General features: G+C 44.1%; 1 protein-coding gene across 1 annotated transcript in view; it reads left to right on the top strand.

Annotated features, from left to right (window-relative positions):
- LOC311023748 (serine/threonine-protein kinase Nek9-like) overlaps positions 1-26,293 on the top strand; it is a 268,007-nt gene that overhangs the window by 72,372 nt on the left and 169,342 nt on the right. Inside the window, exon 5 of the mRNA XM_084025764.1 lies at positions 25,558-25,682. Within this exon, the coding sequence (XP_083881890.1) occupies positions 25,558-25,682 (125 nt within the window). The remainder of the gene's footprint in view (positions 1-25,557; positions 25,683-26,293) is intronic.

Below are 26,293 nucleotides of genomic sequence, written 5' to 3'. Positions count from 1 at the left end.
GTTTTATTTATTTCTGCAAACAGAAATTGCCTTTTGACCTTGATGATTACAAAAAAGTAAGTGAATTGAAACGGCATTGATACCCAGAATTCAGTGGGCCGATGCACAAGGTTATTCATCTTCCTACCTCGGTGCAGTCGCAGTTTTTGCAATGGTCAGATTTTGGTTCTCGCTTTGCTGTTTTCATTATCTTAAGAGGGCAGAGGAGAGCTTTTTGCGAGCGACCTTATAAACTTCCATTTCCAATTCAGTACACCAGCACATATACACACCCCCCCAACACACACACACACACACACACACACACACCATCTGCGACATAGACCAGCCCATCCCAATACACATACACACTCATCCTGAAGGAAACCTGCGTAACTCGCAAAAAAAAAAGTGACCATTTTCTGCTTCGGAGAAACAAAGACACTGCAGTTTAGCCTGCAATAACTCTCGACTGTCAATTCCTCATAACTATATGCTATATGCTCCTCTGCATGCTTATGTACCAGCGGTCCTATAGACAAATTCATGTGGAGACAATAAACAAATTAAAAAGATAACTGATGCTATTTTTCAGATAAGATGTACTTCGTTTTATAGCTCCTCTCCGTCTTTCCTCCCTGCCTCACAAACCTGCACTCTTTAGCTCTCACTCTATCTCTCTCTCTCTCTCTCTCACACACACACACACACACACACACACACACACACACACACACACGCACACACACAGTATTGCCATATCACTTTTGACACCTGTAAAATATGGAAGTAATGATGTCTACACTGAATGAATGGCTGAATGAGCCTGCGATAGTGCTATATAGTACCATGTTCACCTTGGGGTCACTCATTCGATTCAGGGGCTGCTAGGCGGTGATCTGAAATCATTTCCATCTAATGGTGGAGTAGAAGAGACGGAACCTGGCGAAAGGCGTCTCAATGGTCCCCGGGCTCGTGGCTTTCTTCATAATACAAAATAAACCATTAAAGCCGCAACTGCTTCCTGTAGCGTGCACATCCCCCCGGAGTGACTTTAGCGCTGGTGCTAGTCTTTATGTATGAGTCAGTGAGCCTACAACAAAACGGAGTTTATCTTGTGCTTTTTATCGCGGCGACTGCTCATTCAGTCGCGTGTTTACGGTCGTGCCGCACCCTCTTTCTTCCATTGTTCTGTTGGCAGCCATTTTTTTTTTTTTTGGTTGCTGGAGAGTGTTTTATTATTCGAGCAAGTGAGCAGACATGTCAACACTTGAAGACGGTTCTCCACAGTGGCCTCATGGATATACCTGTACAAAAAAATGATTTTGCTGTCATATCAAATTCCTCCCACTTCAGGTTTATGGTCATCATCCCCGACATGTTTATATGGTTTGATCCCTATCTGTCACATCTCTGTTCATGTTTCACTGGCATCACAGCTGAACAAAAAGATCACATTTTCTTCGAGAAATATAAGACGTTAAATATATAAATATATAAGATTTGCAAGCTTTTCACAAAATATTGATATAATGTAATTCTAAATGATATCAAAATGATAAAATGTCATCATAAAGTTGGAATATTTTGTTTTCAGAAACAATCCTCACAATTTATTCCTATTTAAATGCATCAGTAATCACTTTTGAGCAGGTGCAATGATTACATTATGTGTCCCAATTACACAGGTGAAATTAATTAATTCACAACATTTGTTTGGCGCTATAAAAGACGAGACATTTGGGAATTATTCCAACTTCATGGGCGACCGTTCTACCTATTTTAGTGAATCTACAATTAGATATTAAAAGTGGAATCAAAGTTTCCCTCTTAGTAAACTGAACTGTGTTGAATGTTTGGTGGATAAAAGAGTTGTCAGGGGGCTGCAGGGTGAGCAATAAAAGAGAAGCTGATTTGGGCTCTCCAGTGTTCCAGTGTTTTCCCTGCTGCCCTTTCAGTCTAAGAGAGGCCCGCTGGGGGGGCTGGAGCGTGTGAGGCTGGAGCGCAGGGAGCACGGGGCCGCTGTGTAGGCCGAGAGCTCGGCATCTGCCAGCCTAGACCGTCCGTGGTTTGTTCCCTTTCCAGCACATTCTTACGTAATTATCTGTGATAAACTCCTCTGCAGTCAAGCCACAAATCCACGTCAGAGGCCTGGCTTACCCGAACAGCTCGGAGAAAGCCACATGCACACTGGGGGGCCTTGAAGATGCACACACACACACACATGTGCATTCTCACACACCTACTCACACTTGGGTTCGCACAAACAAAACTTCGGGCCGCGCTGTGAAGTGGGGTTTTTGTGCTTGGGAGCCAACAGGGGGAGGGTATAATCCTGGCTGCCACATTGACACTCAGCAGAGTTCAGCAGACTTCAGTGGTTCCTGTCATGCCCAGCACTTTCCCCCATCAACACTAAGTTCCTCAAAGTCCCCATGACAAATAACCTGCCGATGCTCTCCACCGCGCCGGCATCGGCACGACAAGAAGTCCTGCCTCTACTTCCTGGCCGGGAGTAACTTTGACTACTCAAACAGACAGACGTGGGGGTTATTTTGCTCAATAGTATGACCTCCTCTTGTGCCGTTCTTGCTGCTTACCTCGGAGACGTTGTTTATATTGTTATAATTAGCCATCCATGCATGCACGTTGTTAAGATAATCATATTTTGTACCGTATTTTGCTACAAATTGGGGCACAAAAATGAAGAACAATGGCCTGGTTTTGAGTTCAAAGAAATAATAACCATATTATTTTCTTGCCATGTTTTTTTTTTCTCTCTCCTTACAAGGGTTCTTGGATCTTCGTTTTGCTGTTTATTATCTAGTCTGATGCCAGCAGAACAGGGGCAGGGGATGACAATGGAGTGGTGTACTGCGGAAGACTGAGGGCTGTGCCAGCAGGATAAGAGAGAGTGAAAAACAGGAGGAGGGTGGGGGTTTCATTAGCATAACTAGCGGGATGCCCAGAACCTTTCTGGAGTGGCATGTTTACGGCACCGAGCTTGGCAAGAGCACACTCATTTTATAGGGTTTATTAAGGAGACAAGGGGAGGCACAAGCAGGATTTGGGATATTGTCGGTGTGTGTGTTTATGTGTTGGCGCTTGCACACGCGTGTGAGCGAAGGGAGCGTCTGCTTTTATGTGTGCATTTGGCTTTTTTTTTAGTTTTTTTTTGTTTGCATGTGTGGGGTCCGGGAGGAGGCGTGCTCGGTTTCAGCGGCTGCGCGGCGGCGGCGGCATCTAGCCCGACTACTTTTACATGTTTGTATTTTGGCTTAAGTGCCCTTTAAAAGCAATGAAATAGAAAGTGCATTCATAAGCCGGTCCTGCAGAATGATCCCGTTTCAGAGGAGCAGAGAATGGGGCTCTTTGTTGTGATCTGGATCCTTTCATCTCTCTGAGGTCATTTTCACAGAGCAAACAGGGAGACTCATTATCAACCTGCACCTGAGAGGTCAGAACCTGAACTCTCCCCCCCCCCTCCCTCACTCCCTGTTCACCCCCTCCCTCCCCTCAGCCGTGCCTCCGCTCACTGCTACCCCCGGTCCGCACTCGGGTTTATTAGCGCAGAACATCTTTTCCAGTGACTGAGCTCGCCCTTATTGTCTACAGCGGTCAGGGTCAAGTCAAGGGCGCTCAGCCTAGATTGGAATCATTTGTCACATGGTCCCGGACTGGAGCTGATTTCAGCAGAGGCCAGGGTGAGGTACACAGCGGTTCCAACACCACCTCTGAACCAGGGAGCAGGGGAGAGCAGCCACCGGACTACGCAGATGGCCTCAACATATTATACAGCCGCCGCTTGCCAACAAAAGAGCCCCTCCTCGTCCCCTTATTTCGCTTGCAAATGTAAGGGGAACGAAATGGGAGACTGGATGGAGAACATAAATGGAACATGCTCTCTGGGTAGGACATATCCCTCCATGTGTGGAGCTGTTTCCGGGACCTCTGTCCTCCCTTTAACAGTCCAAAATTGCCACATGAGTGACCGTGATAATGACTGCACCTTTTAAGCCAGAAAGAAGAAAAAAAAACATATGCGGCAGGACTTATTCCTTAAATGATGTAAACCGTGCAAAGTGTTGCAATTTGGTGTGGGAGCAGAGGGGAGGTTTTTTTTTTTTTTTTTTTCCCTTCCACTTCCCTTCATGGTCAGCAGGAGCTTGCATGAACAATGGATCGTGCTGAGGTAGCATGTGGAAAATGACTTTAATACACCATATAGAATGGCTTATTGCTTTGGTCAATAGGACTGCAGTGAAGATGGTGTATTTTGCCGCTTGGGAAGGTTAGACCTGTCACAGGGCCACGGTGACTGATACCCAGACCCTGCTTATGAGGTCCGTAATGGGTGTGCGTGTGTGTGCGTGTGTGTGTGTGTGTGTGTGGTCGTGGGTGGGCTGACTGACAAGCAAAGTTATAAAGGTTACATACGACACACACCTTGCCATTAAGCCTTAGATTAGTTCATATTTTTTTAAAACTTTCATATCAAAGGCTATTTCATACACTACACTAGGATGTCAGGGCGGCACTAAAAGTGCTACGCCATGAAAAAACTGTGAAATAACAAATATTAACAGAACCCTGAATCAAATAAACAACATGTTTTCAGCAGCCCTACTGACGAAAGGAGAGAAAAAAAAAAAGTAAGGAAATAGTGGAAAAACAAGGGGAAATGAAAGATTGAGCATCAGGCCATTTTCGCTTGTTTTCCCTCCGAGAGGGCAAGTGCGGAGGTGAAGGTCACAGAGAGACTAAGCACACAGCTCATAAACAGCACAGCTGGAGGAATCATTGAAATATAGCCCTTTGTTTTCTCTGGGCCGTAATTGGCCCTGGAGCCTTCTTCCCCTCCTCGCTCTCTCCATCGCTCTCTCCCGCACTCCCTTTCTCTGGATGTGTTTTTGCGCCAGCGTGGTGCAGTTTAGAGACCCAGACCGTAGAGGCTAATGACTTTGGGGTCAAAGGGCACACCTGTGGTCACAAACAATACACAATACAATAAATACAGAAAAACATAAACAAACACGCTGGGAAATAGCAGCCGTGGCCATGCGACGCTCCTTCCCACCACGCACGGGTGGGAGGTTTGGTTAGCTGGAACCGATTAATAGAGCCATAATATTGTTATGTTTGATCATTCTTTGTATTATAGGTCAAGCAATGTTATTTCAGATTATTTTTCCAAATTGAAATTGACTGAAGGGTCGACAGGAGGTTATGTTTTTAATGCCATATGAGAGGCAAATAAAATACTTATTTCAGCGCGGTCAAAGGTCAGCTATACTTTATTTCAAATGTTTTACTTCCACAAAACAACATGCCGTTGTCGTCATAGCTCACCATGTGAATGTTATTCTGGCGCACTTTTCATAATCGCTTCGGACAATGATTTCACTCACAAGGGGTCGGTTCATCTCTTTCTTATTTAATCGTAACTCGATCGGCCTACTGGGTCAGTCCGAGTCACCTGACCTAGGCCTAGGAGCACCCAAGGGGTCAGTCTCAACAGACGTTAAGGTCACCGAGCACTGTGGTATTCAACATGAACGTTTTCAGATATTCTAGAGTGAAAAGCATGGGCCTGCATATGATTTTACAGTTGAATACAACATGAATACACAACTCATATTCCAGCAAACTTTAAATGTAGTCTTCAGTTTGACACAGAAGTTTAGGGACCAGGCCTAATGTTTTGTTTTTATAATCAAATACATGCATTCACAGGATGTTCATGTTCATTGAGTTGACAGTGGTGGAGCACATCTTGAGGGATTCGCTCTGGAAGGCGGCTGTCGCTCCTCCTGACTGGAGGCCTGAGATCTCTGAGAGCGGGAGAGAGAGAAGGGAGAAAAACAGTATCAGATCCAGCCTGAGATAGCAGGGCTTTGCCGTATAATTACCATGTTAACCCAGATGATTCTCTCTGATCTCTGCAAACATCAGGGCGCAGGCCCCGCCAGGCCGGCTTAGGCACGGATCTGTCACAGCGCACTGTGGGACACTGGATGTATGTTAGCTTGCTAGCAGTAGCACTTCTGGTGTGATCTGCGTGTGCTTTATTTTAAACCCCACGTGTGTTCCAGTGCACACAGTTAGTACGGGCGCTTACATTCTCAAACCCCAGAAATGTAAGTTCCAAAAAGATATATGCAAATATTTATATGAAAGGCCCGTATGAACTGTGAAACCTTGCCGTCGTCGCTCCTGTTTTAAAATGGATTATGCAGCCTTGCGTACTTTCCGGAAACAAATTTTCTGATCTCCACCCTGCTGTAAAATGTCAACATTTAAAATGCCATTTTTTTCTGAAAACCTTATTGTTTAAAATCATATTTTTTCGGATTTGTTAATTCTGTTATTCTACATCTAAACCTCTTAAAAAAAAAAAAAAAAAATCCAAACCACACAAAGTAGGGATATATGAGATGTGAGACCCATTCCTTCACTGAATGTTATCCCCCTGAATGTGAGTGGAGATTCTGTCTTTGGCTGCTTGCTTCCTAAGCCTTATTGATCTGTGGGCGTTTTTTCTCCCCCATTCTCCAAAGTCACTAAGCTTGCATCAATTCATCTTAATCTGTTTGCTCCTTAAACCCGGAACAAGGCATGTCTTGTTTCCTGGTTGTTGGAGTCTCTCGGCTGGCTTCCCTCACATCCTTCATAGCTGGGCTTCTCCTGGGTGGCAACAAGAGGCTTTTCATATCGAATCAAGTGTTATTGAGTTCCCCCCACACACCTCTTATATTCCCCCACTCTTTTTTCGCTCTCTCCATCTCTTTTTTTCCCCCTCTCTTCCATCCACTTTTAACAAAGCATTCCTTTAATGACTGTGGGATTATGGGCCAACCTTTTGCAGCCAGTCTGTGGACTAGCCTGTAATCTGACCTCATTACATCCCCTGTGACAAGCTCCTGGGTCACTACAGAGTGACTTCCCCTTATCCTTCTGAGAAGCCGAGTTTGCACACAAGCATCTACCCCCGAGATGACACTCAGTCAACCAAGTCGGGCATCCAGGCCACCCCTTTCCTCATCGCCATACCTGTCCACCAAAGCGTGGTATCCCTTGATCCCGTTCACTTCCCTTAACTTCTCCTCCATTACACCGCTACCGGGATGAATGGTCTGGTTTGTGGAAACACAATTGTGTGGGTCCAGGCATGGCGGTGTCACTGATAAATGTGGAAGGCACATGTTCCACAGGCTCCTAATTTTCTGACATAGAGGGGGTAAGAGTAGCAGGCCTCTTCCTGATTACCATACGGCCAACACACACCACACTCTGTGCTGTGGCTCCTCTGTCTGGCCTCACATACTGGACTGTAAGTCAAACACGAGCCGTATGGGGTCTGCTAGAATAATGCTGATTATGTATATAAAACACAGCTTCATTAAAACTATATTTAAAGTGTATTTACTGGTTATTTCTGTTTAAAATGATTTCTCCCCTATGTTCTCTTCAAACTTTTGTGCCTCCAGTGCTCCAACAGGCGACCTTTTCATCCCTCCTTCTTCTCTTTTTGCTAGCCCAGTCCATCCCCCTCTCCATCCCCCCCCCCCTCCCAGTGTTTGAGGGGCAGGTGTTGACAGCGAGCTGGCATGTTGTCAGGCCTACTATGCAGGATTGTGCGCCTGCACTGTGCTTGAGAGGACAAGGGAGGCCAAAGCAGGTCCATTACATCACCCCCATCAACACTGATTGGGCTCAGGACGGGGGTCCGTGCATGCTCATGAGCGGTTGGCCCGGCCCGGCCCATATGCCTTTAATACAGGAACAGATGTGAAGCGCAGACCCTGAGCTCCTGCTCCCCTTATTCCCTCCCTCTGCCCCGCACATTGCCTCAAGCCAGCCATGTTGTCCTGGGCCATGCTTAGTGGGCCGCTAGTTAAACAGGTTTAATGGGAACTAACTGGCATGCTTAGATGGTTGGGTGGAGATGATTTTTATTTCAGATGGCCTCCCTCCAGAACTGTCTTTGTTTTGTTCTGCATGGAGAAAAGGGGAGGAGGGGGGGAGGAGGGGGGGAGGAAGTCCGAGAGGCGATGACAGAAAAATGAATTGTTGGCAGATGACACAGAACTCACCAAGCCATTTGGGGCTCGGTTTCTTTTACAAACACACCAAATGGACCCAAAAAGCTTTGGAGAAATGTGTCAGTTGATATCTCATCACTGTTTGGTCTATTTTAACAGACAGTAATGATAGCTGTAACCAAAATAAACCGCATTGCTAATAAGGATTCTGCCGATCCAAATATGTTTTGAGCAATCGTGATGGGATACGCTGTCCGAGAGAATTATTCCTGCTCCCAGACAATCTCTACTATGGGTACGTCTGTGTAGGGGTCTGTGTGGTGGGGAGCAGGTGGAAGAGGCTCTGCCATGTTCCTGTTGTAATTTGCTGGACCTGAACCAGTGGCAACGAGGGAGACGGACTGTGCCATACCCCAGTCAAGTAACCCCCCATATCCAGACGCCATATAGGCTTCACATGAGCAGGGCTGAGACCCTGGTGATTGGAGTTTGTCACGGGGACGCTGTATCTCCAGCTGCTGTCAGTGAGTTTTTCCTGTGTGTCCAACACAAGACTAGGCCTGCTGTGTCTGTCACCTTATTCTAACCTTCTCAGGTGGACTGGGGATGTATCAACTAATACATAAGTATACATAATACTACTAAGAGGGTGGATGGATGTAAACACATGAAAATGACAGAAAGAGAAGCGAAACAAAAAGGAATAAAAAAAGAGCAGAGGGGATATGATGGCGGTGAAGCAACGGACAAAAAGCCGCGGGGGTTGACTCATATCTCTTCAATAGCATCCCTCTCCTGTTAGCCGTGCCAGAGCAGCACGGGCACAGCCAATCAGGTCGCGAGGTCTCTGGCAGCTATTTCCTGGAGAGGGATTACCGACCCCTCCTATTGGGCGGGACAAGGCCTCCTGGTCTGAATTCATCAGTGACACGGCGTACGAGATGTAGGAAGCAGGTTAATAGACACTCATCAGACATCTGCCGCTGGGTTACCGTCCAATAATCTTCTCCCTGGATCCGCTGCCAGCAATTGATGACCACATTTTTTCCCCCCTAAACCCTTCAACTGCCCTCCCTCCTTCTCTCACCCTCTCCCTCCCCACCTCGCTGTTATACCTCTCTTCTGAGCACACACTGTTAAATGTGTGGGTAAACACACACACATATATATGCACGCGTTTTCATCCTACCTATCAGTCCTCTGGTGGTAGCAGACTTTTTCAATTTGGAGGGCCACTTCTGATGGAGTCTGGTGACAGATTTGGTAGGCCAGCAGTGGCTCAGTGTGGCTACGTGATGAAAAGTCCGCTGTCATACACGAGCCAAGTGTAATCCTCCCTTCTAAAGAACATGGCCCACATCCCCCCCGACTTCAAACCACTTCCTGCTCACACCGTCAATGCGTAATGACATTCCCTGGCTATGTCTGTCTTTCTTCTCTGTCTTTTCCATTCCACCGTATATTTTCGCGACGCTCTCATGGGCTCTCGCTGCGTCTCTCTTAACGCCCACGCTCCCTTTTTGTTTCATTTAGCAAGTGACATTGGTGCAGCAACAGTTAATCCTACTTGTATAGTTTTTTATTTTTATTTGCTGCTCTCTATACAGGCAATAAAATCCAAGTATTCTCTTTTTTTTTTCTTCTCAGAGGTTGCATGCATGTTGTTGTACTGTGTGTTTTTGTCATTAGCTCCCCCATTGAACCTTTCTATCGCACAGCTGTTTTTGCTTCTTGCTCGTTTCCGTATAAACTGTTTATGAATTTGCATCAATTATACTGTTTCTGATGTGATCTTTCATGAGATAATTTAGCAGTAACAACCCCTGCCATGCTCCCCGCAGCCTGTATTAGCAAAAGTCATAACTAGTTCTTATTTTCTTCTTATTGACAGTTTTCAGCATTCAAGGTTAGTATCACACTCGGGGGCATACAATGGCTCTCCTAATAATTGCATCCACATAACTCAAGTGAAAATCATGTGGCTCCTCTCTTATTGACTGTTTTCTCAACCAAGTTCAGAGGGCAAGTAGAGAGTGAAGCTCCCTCTCTGCCAGGTTATTTATGACTTTTCTTCCCCAAAGTTATTTTTCTTTCTGTGATTGCCGAGCAGTGTGTTAAACCCGACGTGTCGGGGGATTACTCAGCTGGCCGTCAAGTGCACATGGTCAATTTGCCATGATGAGAGGAACTGGATCACATAACCCCTGGGATCTCTCTGGGGGGAACTCCTCACACACACACACACACACACACACACACACCTTCACAGAGGACGCCAATGTGGTAGTCATTTCAGCCGCCAAAATCAAATGGAGGTTCAATCGTTTCCACATTTCTTAAGATAACATTATGAGAGGGAGAGAGATCGGAGGGCCGGGGCAATCAAACATGTTCTGTTTGGTGATGTTTCTATGGAAGGAGAAATAATGGGGTCACAGGATGAAAGGTGAGACATGTGTAAGAGCAGTTCCTGGGTTCAACTGTAGGACAGTGCCACTTGTTCCTGACTTCACACACGCACAGTTCACCGCTGTCAAAAGCAGCCTTTTTTTTTTTTTTTTTTAACAGATGCCCTATGGCCACTCCTCGTAGCAATTAGTGCAATTGGACCTAATAACTTTGGGAATTACTAGAAAAACAGGAGAGGAGGGGTCAGATACAGAACCTGTAGGGTACCAGGCACATGTTGGAGTATTTAGGTACACATCCCTTTGAAAACTTTCTCTCTGGATGAATGATGTGAATGTAAATGCATAAATATTCAGGCACCGCTGTCTGCGTCTGCTTTATCTGTCGGCGTTGGCCGTTTTTTTCCCCCTCCCCTGGAGTTTCCCCGAAATCCCCTGATGCGTGAGAGGGGAGTGGTCCCGAGCCAAAGGAGTTATTCATAACTACTGATCCTTTTGTGTCAGACAGGGAGGGGCGCGTTGAATGCACGCTGGTACCCGTCTTTGGGTCTCAGATGGACTTTGGGACTTGTAGAATGGGCAAAGGGGCGTTTTCTCCGTTCACACTTGAGCTCTGCCCAGCCATGCTGAACCCCCACCACCCTCCCCACCCGGCCTTCATCTCCTCTCTAGGCCATCAGCTCGTCTCTCCCGGCAACAGAGTAATGAAGTGGGGACCATTACGGTCACTATGGCTAATACTGGGCTAATGGAGTTCAGATAGAGGACCAGCCCACCTCTACCCATTAAAGTAGGCCAGAGCAGTTAAGACACAATTAAGAACTGGGGAGGCTGAACCTTTGGAGCTATCCTTTTGAAATTCAAATATGCTCCTCATTTTTGCGGGTGACACATCACTCAATCTGACTTCTTCTGCTCTGAGGGGAATGTGGGGCCTTGTGTCTGCTGACATTCTGGAAACTATGAATATGGTTTATCATACTTTATACAGCGCGGTGCTATGCAGCGTTTGCAAAGTTTGGAAATGATTTTGGCCGCTTGCGTATACCCCCGATGGATGCATGCACTTGCTAACAAACAAGTTTGCTGTAATCCTGGTCACAGTCTGCCTGAGCCTTTAATGAGGGCCTTTTTGTCACGATGGATCTCCTTCTGATCCGCGGTGAGAAGTGAAATTTCCGCAGTCAGCAGTCAGCACTTCCCCACACAGTAGCTTGCATGCTGCAGAAATCCACGAGCCAAGATATTTTTTGAGTTCCAGCGCCATATTTGAGGCTTCTGTCACATTCCATGTTCAGACCGGCCTCTGCCTTGTCCACATTTTTTTTTTTTTTTGCTCCACTCCTAACTCCCGATGCCAAAAGCTGTCTCCCTCTGACTCCTGACATCAGCCATCTTTAAACACTTTGCACTGCGTTGCATTCTCTCAAATTTCTCTTTTCCCCCCTGTCTCTGTCTTCTCTCTCACTTTCTCTCTTCTGCGCTCTCTCTTTCATTCGCTTTTTTCCCCCCTTTGTGTTCCTCCTCAGCGATCTGGCTTACAGCTGAAGCTGATTCAGGCATGGAAGGGATCAGATGATTTCAGCTGGAAAAACTGCATTCTTTTTTTGCGTATCGCTTTGAACCCCGCTATTATCCAGTTGCCTGTTTTACAGTAATACTCTTATACAGAGCGACTGTGATGGAGAAACCTTTTGCGCAGTCTGTTTCTGGTCCAACAGCACTTAATAAAAAAACAAAAACAAATCCCACTACAGTGATTGGGTGACACCCAGAAAATAATGGATTTTCTTTGGTATTGTCTCGCTCATAAAAACGGTATTATAAAAAAAAAAAAACTGTACTTATAAGACCCTTGTTTTGCTTATTGCGAACCACTGCAGGATCCACAGTACTTATTTGCTGACAGAATTCAATTCTCTGTGAAGCAAGCCAAGTGTAAATCGCACACACACACACACATCAGCGATGGCTCTATTATGATAACATGTGTCGTACACGATGAGGGCAGTTCGTACCATGTTTTGTGAGAAGTCGGACAGGGCCGAGGTGAATACAGGGTGTAACCCTTCGGGGGTCCCGCGAGGTTCCTCCGTGATCCAGAATGGGTGATGGGCGTTTCTCCCCCGTTCACACTTGAGCTCTGCCCAGCCATGCTGAACCCCTTCAGCCTTCCTCTCTTCTCAGGGCCATCATGTCCATTTCTCTCCATGCAGCAGAGTAATGGAGTGGGGAACATTAGGGTCACAGTGGCTAATACAGGGCTAATGGGGATCAAACAGATGCCCTGCCCACCTCCACCTATTAAGCATGGAAGTAAATGGAAGACTTTTAAAGGACAATGTGGTGGGGGGGTGGTGGGGGGGTCCAAGCACTGGTAGTTTTACTGCTGTCGGAGCTGCTCATGAAATAGCATAGTTTTCAGTGATTGCTTTTATTCTGTATCGTACAAAGATTATTGTTACTTGAATTTCAACATTTATAGATATGTATGAAGTAATAAGCACATCAGCCGGTCAATACTGTTTTAACTGAATTATTATTGTTTAAAACCAAAGGTAATGTGGACGTTTGAAGCTCATCCAGCTGGTTTCCAAGCCCGTCTGCATCTCTTGCTGGTCAGTAACTATAGGAGGAAGGCCATTATTCCAGATAGAGGTGTTAGCCGTGCCGGGCTGACCTGTATTGATCGGCCGTGAGAGGACGCTGAGCGGGGGAGAAGGACTATTTGCTTTAAAGTTCAATGGCTCTCCACTGCTGTTAGTGTTGCAGCCACAGGAGCAATCGATATCTGGACAGGGACCCGTGTCACCAGACATGCTCCCCATTTAGAAATATCATAATACTGTGCTGATGCTGTTACCCCACGGCCACAACTTGTGTTTGGATTTTTTTTCCCTCTCCTTTACCCCCCTCTCTCCCTCCCTTGTGTCTTGGTTGTCATGTTCCCCCCTTTGCACCTTACAAGCTGCTTTCTTATTTCATACTGTAGGCTGGGTTTTAGCATGGCGGGTTGGAATCAGTGTGAATTGTAATTATAGATGATACACATGGCTGGAAGGGAGAGATAGAGAGAAAACACAGAGCCGAATAAAAGGCAAACAGTCATTTGCAGCAAAGGTAGGTGTCACAAGGTAACTGATTATGTAAAGAACACAGTGAAGGTGTTCAGCGGTGTGTTCCTGTGTGTGTGTGTGTGTGTGTGTGTGTGTGTGTGTCTGCACACCCCCTTTTTTTTTGCCTATGAAATATAAAAATATATAATAAAATGTGCTCTCTGCATTTCCTGGCTGCGGTTCAAGTGCTAAGGGGAGAGAAAGAAAAAGGGCGCGATTGTTTCTAGTTCAAGGTGTGTAATGCACAGAGGCGTACATACATAATGGGGTATTGTCAGGGGGTTAGTGTGAGGATATTAATGCCCTGGTTTGTCCATGCTATTTGGTGCAGTGTCGCTCCCTGAAGGGAACAGCGAGAGTATGCTGCTCTAACTACTCTACCCCCTCCACACCCTCTTCCCCCCAAGGCCTCGACTAGAGGTCACTCTGTTTAGCACAAGAGGCGAAGACCATTTTCGCTATGATGTACCAAATACGTTCCTCTCCTCTCCTTCATTGGTAAACAGAAATGCCCCGCCTTCCCCACTGTGTCCCGAGCATTTTTAAACCCTCTCGGTATCTCATCCCTCTGTGTAATCCCTCTCTACCCGTATGCATATGCATAGCTGCTTTATGCCCCCCCTCCACACACACACACACACACACACACACACACACACACACACACACACACACACACACACACACACCTCCTTCCACCAATACTACCTCTGCCAACCCTCCTCCCAATAGCCTCCCAATGAACCTGTTTATGTTTGAACATTTCCACTGGCATTTTGAACTCATCCCATCGATTTCTTTATGGCAAGAGGTTGTGAGGCAGTTCCTTAAAGGGGTTGAAATCGACCATCTAAATATTTGACTAAGAGGTCACCGAGATCGCGGAAGGCCCGAGCGTGAAACACAGACGGAGGCGCAACGTAAGAGACAGGGGGGGGGGGAAGTGGCTGGGCGTCTCCGACAGGAAGATGTAGCCGGAGGAGGAGTGGTGCAGCAGGATGCAGAGAGGAGCAGGGAGAGAGAGAGAGAGAGGCTGCAGTGCTGGGAACGGAGGCTGCATTTTACTTAGCTTCCACAAGAGGGTGGTGCTGGACAATCCATCCCAGGTCTTTTTAAGAGGCAGAGAGAAAGGACCTCCAAAACACCAAATACATCCATATGCATTCCCACTTAAACGACCTCCACTCTCACTCTTTCAAATAAAGTTATGTACTTATACTTAAGTTGCGGTCCTGAAGACTAAATTGATTTTTCTCCTTGCACTTCTCTAAGTACCGCCATTGTGCACGTGTGACAGTAATTACATGCTAAGCCGTCAGTGACATCAAGCAGAATTTCACTTCACTCTTTTTTCCCCCTTGCGTTGTCAATCCATCGTTTTGCCCGAACAGAAATGTGTTCCAGAGATAAATCTAAATGGAGAGGGGTCTTGACCGACACAAGGAAGAAATGTGGAATAATGAATCTAATTGAATGTCTATTAAAATTATAATTTCTGCCTGATTGGGAAAGTGAGTGGCAGTGTCCAGAGTATTACCTGCCTCAGTGTTCCTGCCTTCACTCTCCCTTCTCTCCCTCTGTCACCGCTCCCGTCTCAGACGTCTCGTCATGATTCGCAGTCCCATCCTAAATTTCAGCATTAGGATATACAGATGATAACATTTGCACTACAATCCCCTCCTATTATGCCCGCCATGACAATAGCCCCGGGGCACACAGAGGGGCTCATGTACCATCTCCTCTGGATCCTTTATGCTCAAATGAATAATGCATTCAAATATTCACTGTAAAACAAGTGTGTGTCCTCGGTTATTAGCTTAGCCCAAATGATGTATTTTACTGTACCAGCAGCATATGTTCCTCGTCCAGACAATGGTTCCTAGATTTTCAAACTTAAAAAAAAAGGATTTGCATCAGAAACATTTACAGCGACGCTTGTCTTCACAATAGCTCGGCTCTACATAATCCACTTGTTATTGGGAGTTGTTTAAATAATGGTAATTACTGATCTCTTTACATTGCATTCTCCCCCATTAACAAGCTGTGCCCCCCCCTCCTCTCTTCCTCACTGTCTCTTTTCTTGCTCTACAGTTGTATGCTGCCGTGGTGTCTGTAGTCTGGTGTCTGTTGTCATGGTGTTCAGAGCCCATGCCAGATGTCATAGTTAACTTTGAGGGAGCGAGAGAGAGAGAATCATGCTCGAGGCTATTTTGTTGTCAGTGATTTAGATGAAACGCAGAGATGTTAAAATGTTAGACTTGCCCCACAAAGCTTCCCCTTCTCTCTTTTTTTTTTTTGCTTTTTTTTTTATTTTTTGAGAGAGATAGTAAATGTACCTTGAGGGTACACAGCCTTTTGCTCTGTTAAATACAAGAGACTCCCAATGCATTGTTTGAAATCAGCATGAACAAGTATTCATCAGAGAAGAACTGAAAGTGGCTATGATAAAAATGTGTTTATGTTCTTTTAATGTTATTCATATATATATATATATATATATTTATATATATAAAAAACAGAAGTTAGAGTCAGGAGTAAAAATGTATTTCTGCATGTGAAATGACATTATGTCTGTTTAATTCAGTCACTATGTTAGTATTTATTTTACATCTATCCTAATTTATGCAAGTATGGTTTATTCCAAATTATATCATTCTGAAATGTAGTTTTCTATAATCAACTCATAATCTTATAATTCTTATAATCATCCGCTTTTAAGAAGTACATCAGTATGCTAAATATCTAAATACAAATCTGGTTTGAATACATTTTAATGCAAAATATGAATAAAGGTTAATTATTTTATACCATCCTATAGTTAGAATCTGTTGCTTTTTAAAGAGGAGTACAAACATACACTGAAATTATCAAAATAAAATATAAAAAAGTTTAATTAACAGTATTTTTAAATAAATGCATGCATATATACCATATGTATGTGTCTATATATAACATGCATTCATGTATTACATACATAAATTAGGTGTATACATGCTATAAATTGAGGTCTTGAGAATGTGTGTGGTGTGTCTGCACATAAAGCATATCATTAAAACTTTCCTCGAGATGTTCTGAAATCAATAACTGCATAATGTAATATTGGAGAGTAACATGAACACTACATTCTTACTCCTCCATGTTTGTGTTTATTCATAATTGAAACAATGAATATTAGAAAATGAAGGAAAACAAAATGTTTTCAGTTAAGTTAAAGGTAAATCAAATTAATTAATTATGTTTATTATTCTATGAATATGTAGATACTGTATGAGTGGAGCCGCTGTGAATGAATTAGACTGTAACATTTTACATTTAGGCAATAATTCATCAACTAACTTTTATTGGTTTAATTTATGGCAATGCAATTTTCACTACCAGCACTGTGGTAAACATCGTTAATCAAAATACATTATTGTAATGAAGCTGTTTTAAAATGTTTATTAAAGGAAATAAAAAAGGGGTTACCCTTGCTTTGTGCATCTTTCCATTGTCGTGATAATTAATAGCTAAACTGAAACTTCTTTGCCAATGCATATGAGGGGGAGAGTGCCAGCGCTGGAAGAATAGTTGGGCTATAAATTAAACAAAAGGTGGGCTTAACCTTAAGTGATGAACAATATATAATATTACAGGCGTAGTCCCATGCAAATGCACCCCGCCGCCTCACACCATGCCGGGGACCACGGCCAATTAAATCCATCGCTGTAAATGCCAGACGAGTTGGTTGATGCTCATTGGACGGTGGGTGGCCTCGGGATTTTACATTTACTGTTTGATAGCGTTGTGAAGGAGTGTGTGTGTGTGTGTGTGTGTGTGTGTGTGTGTTGAAGTATGATTCTGTACTGTTTTGGTGAATAGAGTGAGTCATCTTTGGCATCCTGGGTGGCCACATCTATGTTTACAAGCTATATTCAACTTGTGCCGACGACATAATTTCAACGTCGAGACGCTAAATGTCACCGAAAAATGTTTTGGTGCGGCCTTGCCTTTGTTCATGCTGCTTACTGTATCTGTGTGGATCTGCTGGCCAGTCATTGCGTTGACCTCATGAAACACTTAGCGACTTTGTACCCAGACTTACGTCACAAAGTGAAGTGTTAACCCCCACCTAGTTCAATCTCTCCCTCCCTCCCTCTCCCTCCCTCTCTCTGCTGTGGCAGGGATGAGGAATCACCAACCACTACCACACCCTTGAGTGCCATTTGTTAATGAAGGCCAAAGTGTTAGATGATAAATATGGTTGAAGAGAAATGGCACATGTAAGTGATCTCATTTAGGAGCATTACATTTGAATTTATTGGGGTACTTAGAGGGGACAGAGGGGCCGTGACTCCGAGGGAGAAGGGGAAGAGTGCCGATGAGTGACTTATAATAGACAGTGGGGTAGGGCAACTTAGCCACCAAAGGTATATACGGCAACGAGAGAAGGATGCAAGTTATCTGTATGTACTGTGTGTTTGTGCACGTGTGTTTAGGTTGTTGAAGTGTTTGGTGGAAGTTTAGGACACCGCTGCTTTAATCCTCACCTACATTGCGATGTTGGCATCGTGTTCGGATACTGAATTGTTACATTCTTGTAAATTCACGGAACGCTATCAAGAAAAAACCCCCGGAACAACGCATTAAAATATACTGGCACCTTAAATTTGATTATAAACATTAAGATGATGCACCGTGCTTGTCTTCCTTTTTCAAAGGCATGTTTTACGTGCTGAACAACATTCAATAATCATTACCATCATAAAAACACCGTTTGGGTGTAAAAACACAAGACTTACAATACAGAACAAAAAACAACAACATCTTTATTAAACAGGCGTTGGTTTGTGTGTGGATCAGTTTCCACTTTCAGGACTCCTTCTGTGCATAATCCTCGCATCGGAGAGAGAAAGAGCTTTGCAGTAGTGAGTTGCCTGCTCGCTTGGTTCACGGTTAATTTATGTCGGGTTTTTGTAACAGTAACTACACCCATATTGTGCAGTCGACTATTCAGGAGAGTCCTACGGTATCTATAAACATTGGCAGAGTGAGACACGCGGAATAAAAGAGCCGCAATACCTCCAACCGGTTGACACAATTTGGATTGCAGAATACGAACAATATATTCAATCCATTTCTTGGCCCCGATGCATTTAGTAAATACAGTGCCTGGGTTGGTAAGAGGGATGTTGACAGAAAATCAAAAGCAATGTAGCAGCAGCGTCGTATAATGGAGACTTAGCTCTACTTTACACTCCTCTTACAAAGATCTACGATTTGAAAACAATCAATCCCTTCATGAGAGCTTGTTATTTTCTCCTATAATAAGAGTAACGGCTTTTCATCATTCTCTCCGAGCAATGATTGTGTTTACACTGGAAACGTAAGCATTCATGGCACGAGCGTGAATAGAAAAGGAGAATATAGCGAGTTGTTTTTTTTATTTCTGGGAATCAGACTCTTTCTTTCTTTCTTTCTTTCTTTCTTTCTTTCTTTCTTTCTTTCTTTCTTTCTTTCTTTCTTTCTTTCTTTCTTTCTTTCTTCCTTCACTTCTCTGCCAAATTTATTTTGCTGTCGTCATATATTACCGAGGATTGGATACATCCTCGTGGCGTATTGCCGGCTTGCCATGAAGGTGACACAGCACGCCACGGAGCAGCGGGGCGCCGGGTTTCTCCACCCTGTCGTTAATTTGAGGTGAAGGGGAGTGTTCCTTTATGTAGACACATGTGGACAGTTTTTACAAAATACCCAGTTTGTCTGTGGTGCTGTTCCATCACGCATGTTAGTGGTCACTTTTTCCCTCCATTTATCCCCCGACAGTTGCTGTTATGAATTCTGACTTCCTCCTCGTATTCGGCTAAATATTTTGGTACGATGCCGTATCCGTTACCTGACGTTACGCAGAAACATCTGGAGTCCCCGTGGAAACCAGGTGTCGATGTAATAAATAAGCTTCCTTAGTAAATGCTTAATGTTTTGACTCACTGCAGACCAGTGGACCGGATGAAATGTTTCTTGTTAAGGTCCAATAACACACTTACGAGGACGCTGTTTGTCTCCTTCTGCGAGATCCAGCCGATGGCACAGCCTCTATTAGGCCCTGTTGCGTTTCTTCCCGTAAATGACCGTTTAACCGTCTTTTCCGCTCCCTGACGCCTCGCCTGTTATTACCGCCATTGTCTCTCTTCTTGCTGTATACATGTGTGAGGCTGGGCCCTTTAATATGCGGAGAGCTTTTCCTAGGCTCTCCTACGGGCACACTGGTCTGTGTTTACTCCTCAGTCAGAATGCCTCCTTTCCACAAGTTTGACATGCCTTTTTGTTGCCATGGTAAGCCCTCCCTTAAAATATATATTTTTGCTTTTGGCCTGGATGTTTTTTTATCTCAGTGGTTTAGAGCCTGTTGCCCCCAGGGCCAGATTTAAATGTGTGTGGGTCTTCAAGGATTTCACTGCAGAAAAGCCGTTTGGATTGCAGCCTCACCGCCATACAAGTGCGACCGAATTGTGTCATTTCAGGTTTTTGAGCCATCGTTGGAACCAAAGGAAAGTCCAAAAGAGAAGCAAAAAACACAAGACAAAAGCTGATGAAAATGGACCAGATTGGATTATGTCAGACTTGGCATGTGCCTCGTTATGAGGGAAGTCTTCGTTCTGTCTTATCACACTCTGCCTTACAGCTAAATGAATTTAAAAAAAATAAAAGGCAAAGCACAGCTCCGCTCCTTGGAAAACAACAGCCAGATCGTAACTGTAAATACTGGCTTAAAGTGGTGTGGGCTCCACACGATTTTCACTCACAAAACAGGAAGTGAGAGGAGGGGGGAAACAAATCATACGCTGTGTGATGGCACTAACTTCGGGGGACGTGGACCACTTTTTAAGCAGATATAGATGGGACAAACACTTGAGATATACAATTATCCCTGAAATTGTCACAGATTTGGATTGCTACCTGAGAATCTACCCATGGGCCCTTGTGTGTAGAGAGCCACTACAGTCATGTGGGTTCATCAATGTGTTTGTATGAAAAGAAATGGCTGTTGTGTGGTTTAAATCTGTAATACAAAAACTATGCATGCCTCCCACTGCTTGTCACACCAGATAAGACATTTAAACAGACAGTCAGAGAATCAACAACATATTAAATACATAAAGTATTTCTTTTTAGAGCTTCTGTTTGCAACATATTGTATAATATCTAAATATATATATAATAAATATAAGTGATAATATAAAAACACGTTCTCAATTTCATAATCGTATATTTTATTTAGTTTCTTTCTCGAATGTCTACGTCATTTTTAATGAGTCCGGCCCAACCTGCATGTCTCTGAGCGGCAGGAGGCTGTCTGTTTAAAACATTCAACAGGTAATCAAGGCTGATTAAGCACTAAACACAGTCTAATTGCATTAGATCTCAGAAGCACATTATAACTGCAAACATTCATGGTCTCTCAGAGAAAAATAGGTTATTTACTTTATTTGGGAAAAGAGAGGCTTGTACATTTTAAATACAAAACTCAGATATAAATTAGGCCACATAAATGTAAGGAAAAGGAGGTATTATTATAGTGTTGATAGTTCTTACCATATAATCAATGAATATCCCATTTTTCTTAAGCCAAGACAAAAGCAGGATTGATTGTGTACAGTACACAGTATGTGTTTGTGAACAAGCGTGGCTCATCCTGCCGTGTCTGAACTCCTTCTGGATCCCTTTAAGTGCGCTGTGACATGTCCTGAAGTCCTTGTTTAGCACCTCTGTCTGTGTGTTCGGGGTGTGAACCGATACCTTGTGTCAGCTGGCGTCACGGACAGAATGGGCGAGAGCGAGATCGTTCTGGCCCCCGAGAAAGCAGGAGGCGCACTGGGGAGAAAGAAATGTAAAAAGGGAAGAAATGAGGGGGGAGAAAGGAGAGGAGAGAGCAGGAGAGGTATGGGGCTTTAATGGGAGCTTGTCAATTTTATCCAATTTAGCTCAGGAGGAAGCTATTTTCTTGGAATTAGATGGTTGGATCAATGCAGCTTTCCAGCCATTTATTACGGCGCGGTGACATCAGCTGCGTTCATCACCGGGCAGAAAAGGGAAGAAAAAAAAAACAAACCCACTATTTTTGCGGGGCTCAACCTTAAAACCACTTGTCAGTTAATTATGCATTTACAGTGGGGAGCAAAAGTTCAGCAGTGAAACACTTTGATTGAGCCCTTTGAACTCAACCAGGAAAGAAATCAGTCCTCTTAATCCAGGCTCCTTATGCGATCATCATAGCTGGAGGATACGGACCTCTGTGCCCATCATCTCCGGGTCAGCCCACTGCAGCACCATTACTAATGCAATCACCCTCCGTGATCTGAACCTCAGAACCACGGGACTAAAAATAAATAGATAAACATGTCGAAGATATGGCACAGAAGGATGAAGTGTGAATGAGTCACCGGCTACGGTTCGCCCGATGTGGACCCGGAGATCTCGTACAGCTGGTCTCGATAGCCTAAGGTGATGTGAGCTACGTGATACGCGATCTTTTAATCATATAAGTAATGTTTCCCTCATTAGCACGGGTCACGATCTCGGCTTCAAGTAGTTCACACCTTTCATCAGCTCGCCCAAAGAGACGAGCAACGGAGCTGGGAAGTTATTTGCTGTATGCACAGCAAGAAAAACGGAATAGTTTAGCATAGTATGTGGTGTTCAAGCACATTGAGAGGCGTGTGGGTGTATGTTGTGGGTCTCCAGGGTTTAAGGGCATCTTCCGCTGAGTTCATCCGAGTCAACATCTGGAACATAGCAGGTTGTGCAAAGATCCATTTCAGTATTCCCTAAACTCATAAACAGCGTAGATCAAGGGCCAAACACGCCTCTGTTTCTATCCTGGAGAAATCTATTGCCACAATTTATCAACTTTGATTGGTTAACACTTGGACTCTCAAAATTGAACCCTTCATAATTTAGAAGCTGCTCTAAATGCAGTTGGCCGGGCTTACGTCTAAATGTTTAAAAGTCAAGTGCAGGAAGGAGGCGGTTAGACCTGAAGTTATGTCCTCCAAGGGAACTTTACAAAGATCCTCTCACAGATTTATAGCCACTTACCTTGGAGCCTGAGTCGATATTCATAAACGTGGCTTCAAACAAAGCCCCCCATCCACTACCCCTGCTTGTAAATAAATACAGATATGCCTGTTTTACAGACAGCAGCAATCTAAAATATTACCACCAGCATAATTTTACCACACACATTAATATTTTACAGCACATTGTATTTTACCGCATTGAATCTTAAACTTTCATGGCCAGCCCCAAGGATTTTATTCCTTAGGAGTCTGTATCATTATTAGCCAAGATGTATAACAGGTACAGAGGAGATTGCCTTCCTTTTGTGTTTATTTCCTTGGTAACATTTTCATGGAATCAATAGAGTCAACAGTGCCGTGCTGTATTAGCATTTCTTTTATACTCGGATCTTTTTACGACTTGAGTGTTTTTCTGCTAAGTTGGCTGCATTCTGCCCTCGGCGAGTAAAAATAACATACGTAACCGTGTGCCTTTAACTAGTGCTACGGTCTACTGTGACTCGCATAGCAATCATTTGCACTTGTTTTTGTAGGAGGCAGCAATTCATGAAATTTACCATCCAAAGACGCGTTTATAAATTGCTCCTGTAATGGGGAGACCCTATTAAACGTAGGTTAAAGTGTTTCGTTTTTCATCTAAACAAGTAAAACCCAACCTGTACAGTATCTGCCTCATTATGACGGGAATAAACGCCCAACATCTGCATGTGTGTGTGTGCATCTGCGCTTGTGCGTGCGGCTGTGTAGTAATTTAAGTGGTTTTAGTGTCAAAACAAGTCTAATGAGCTGGCACAATAATTATCGGCCATTTTGCTCTCTCTTTAGCTAATGGAGGCTTTATATTAGGGTTAATACCACTGCCTATGTACACCGTTTTACAGTTACCAAAAATGTTTGGCCAGAAAATAACGCTGCAAATAATTCTGATGTTTAATCTGTTTATGTCAGTGTTTTAATATCTCCCTATTAACTATACTTACGAGGTTTGACAATCCTCCACAGATGGAGCCCATTGATCAACTCCTGTTTAGTGTATTTTATTTTTACATGCGAAACATTTACCATATACAAGAGTATCAAAGTCAAAAAGGACGAGCAGTTTCAACTTTTCCAACATGATTTTGCTTTTGTATTGCTGGATTTTGTGTTATTTGTTTAGTAAATTAGTTTCAACTGTAATATAAGGATATACATCGTAAAGGTGATATAAAAGATATATTCTCCCTGCATTTCTTTCCTAAGTTGTCTTCATGTTTCTGCTGCTCCTTCTCCTTTTCGCACTTTGCTCCGTGTATTTGAAGCGCTTTGTGAAATTCCTGTCTTATCCAGGTGAGAATGAGCTGATCCCCGGGCCCTTTTGCTCTTGTCGGGAATCTCCCAGGCTATCGGTCGTCTCCCGGGGCCCCCTGTTTCACACACCCGATTGATGTCTCCAACTGGAAATGACACTTTCAGCAGGATTTGTCATTCTAAACCACCTCAAACCCATGTGATCTCACCCATTCACTCTCGGAGGGATTGCCTTGAAATGCACCATAGCTTCAAAAGCCAATGAGCATAGATAGCATGCTTGAATGAGAAGCTGATACATACCCTATCAGGGGGGAGGTATTCTAAAATGCTGGCAATGTAGAACAGTGTTTTTTTGTTGTAGCCTTGAACAAAGACCAACAGTCCCATGAATAAGTCGGTATTGCCTCGGGAGTGAAATGGAGGGTAAAACCGAGTGAAACTAAAAGAAATCAATAACCACATGAATTTTCATGTGTAGGTGCTTGTCCACCATTTGCTTTATCTTGTTAACATCTGTCTCAACCCGTCCTTCCTTGAACGCAGACACAGATGGCATGATTAATACATACCATTCAGATCTCGCCATCTTTTTTTCTCACACTCCATTCTAAAAGGAGGAGCACGGTGACCATGTTGCTTTGCTTAAGGACTAGTTATGATATAATTTGACGCCGGAGTAGAAGGAAGAAGGGGAGGAAAAAAAAAAAAAAAAAAGGTGTGACCAAGAATCCCTCCCTTGACTTATTTTCATCCCCAAGTCTATTTGGGGCTGCACGTTTCTCCTAGGGGGCTCTACAGACTGGCATAATGGATAAGGGCAAGGTGTGAAAGGAGCACCTAAAGGCTCCTCATTCAACTCGCCCAATCTCTGCTGCACACACTCTTGAGCTGTGAAGGCCTTCTTTCTTTGCCCTGCTAGCATGGGAGCCCTGTAATAGGCTCTAATTGATAGGGAGGTGTTGGGGTCTTTCTGTATGGGCTGAAGGGATGAGAGTAATAGAGAGAAAGAGGGGGAGAGAGAGAGGATTACATGCGGGCATGTAGGGGGGGAGGAGGAGAGGCTGCGGAGCGGTCTAGGCCCCATCCGTAATGAGTCATTAATTTCCTAGCAGTTTTGTGGCGGTTGGCTCATTACTGGTCTGCAGAGGAGCAGGAACAAAGCTCTGGGTAGGTAGGAGGTGAGCTTAAATAGTTGGGGCGCAACACTTCCCAACAAAAGGAGGAAGAGGACGTTGAATGGCACTTGGAACAGATGCAGTAAAAAGTGGCAGATGCAAATTGCGGGAGAGCGAGTCTTCCTTCAAGCACTCTCCTCTTTTTTATTTTGTCAGACTGCAGCCTGAGAGTCTAATTAGTTAGCGAGGTGTTTCACTTCTGATAGGGCTGTGTCTCGTTATTGTCACAGAGAGGATTTCGTAGCAATGGGAGGAAACGCATATGTTCCACAGTCCCCATTGGAAGCCGCTCACTGCAATAGCTTAATTGATTTGATTATTTTATTTTTTTTCCTCCCCCCTATAGAAATTGAAAGGTGTGCAATGTTTTTACTTTGAAAATGGCGTTGCGTATCGTTTAATATGTGATGAAAAAAAGAGAATGAAGATGATGCACGCAGGTAATTAATTATGATTGTAATAATGTGTTTATACTCCTCTCCCCGCAGGCACAACGATTATGGACAAATTGGCAGCGGTTGTGATGAAAACGCGGTCGTCCCTCGCTTTGTTGAGTGTGTCGGCCGCGTGTCGAAGGTCACCTGTGGGGCAAACCACAATCTTGCGCTGACAGGTACAGCCCTGCTTTGATACACAACATCCAATAGACGCATTAACATTACAGTGATAATGAGTCAAATGTTCTTTTTTTAAAAAAGGCCGCCATGTCTCGTGGTCCGCATGCCCCCCTGTCGCAGTTACTCCTCTTTCTTTTAAAATGATCCAACATACAAGTAGTAGATCACATCGTTGACTCTTCACCTTTTATGCTAGAAATATTCTTATTCCGTAAAATAAAATAAAAAGACGGCGGCACAAATCAGCCGGACGGCATCTTAAGGAAATGGAGCTGACGTCACCTCTCATGAGCTGTCACCGTGTGCTTCAAAGTTCACCTACTTTACTCAGTTTTATGTGAATATCAGAGCCCTCGAGCCCTCGATCGGCACATCACCTGAGAGAGAGAGACAAGGGGGGAGCGAGACAGAGTTAGCGGGGAATATGGCCCTGGCTCCTGATCCATAACAGTCATTGCCTGTTACATACATTTCAGAATTCATTCAGGCTATGAAGATAATCGAGGTAGTCGACAGTTTCCCCTGCAGCCCAATGGATTTATGATAGCACTGTCAAGAAAATGAGGCGAAATGACACAGTAGCTGACTTTAGCTGCAAATAATGTGA

This window comes from Eutrigla gurnardus (assembly GCF_963514095.1).
Source record: "Eutrigla gurnardus genome assembly, chromosome: 13".
Classification (NCBI taxonomy): domain Eukaryota; kingdom Metazoa; phylum Chordata; class Actinopteri; order Perciformes; family Triglidae; genus Eutrigla; species Eutrigla gurnardus.
This window is presented reverse-complemented; position numbering and strand designations above follow the sequence as displayed.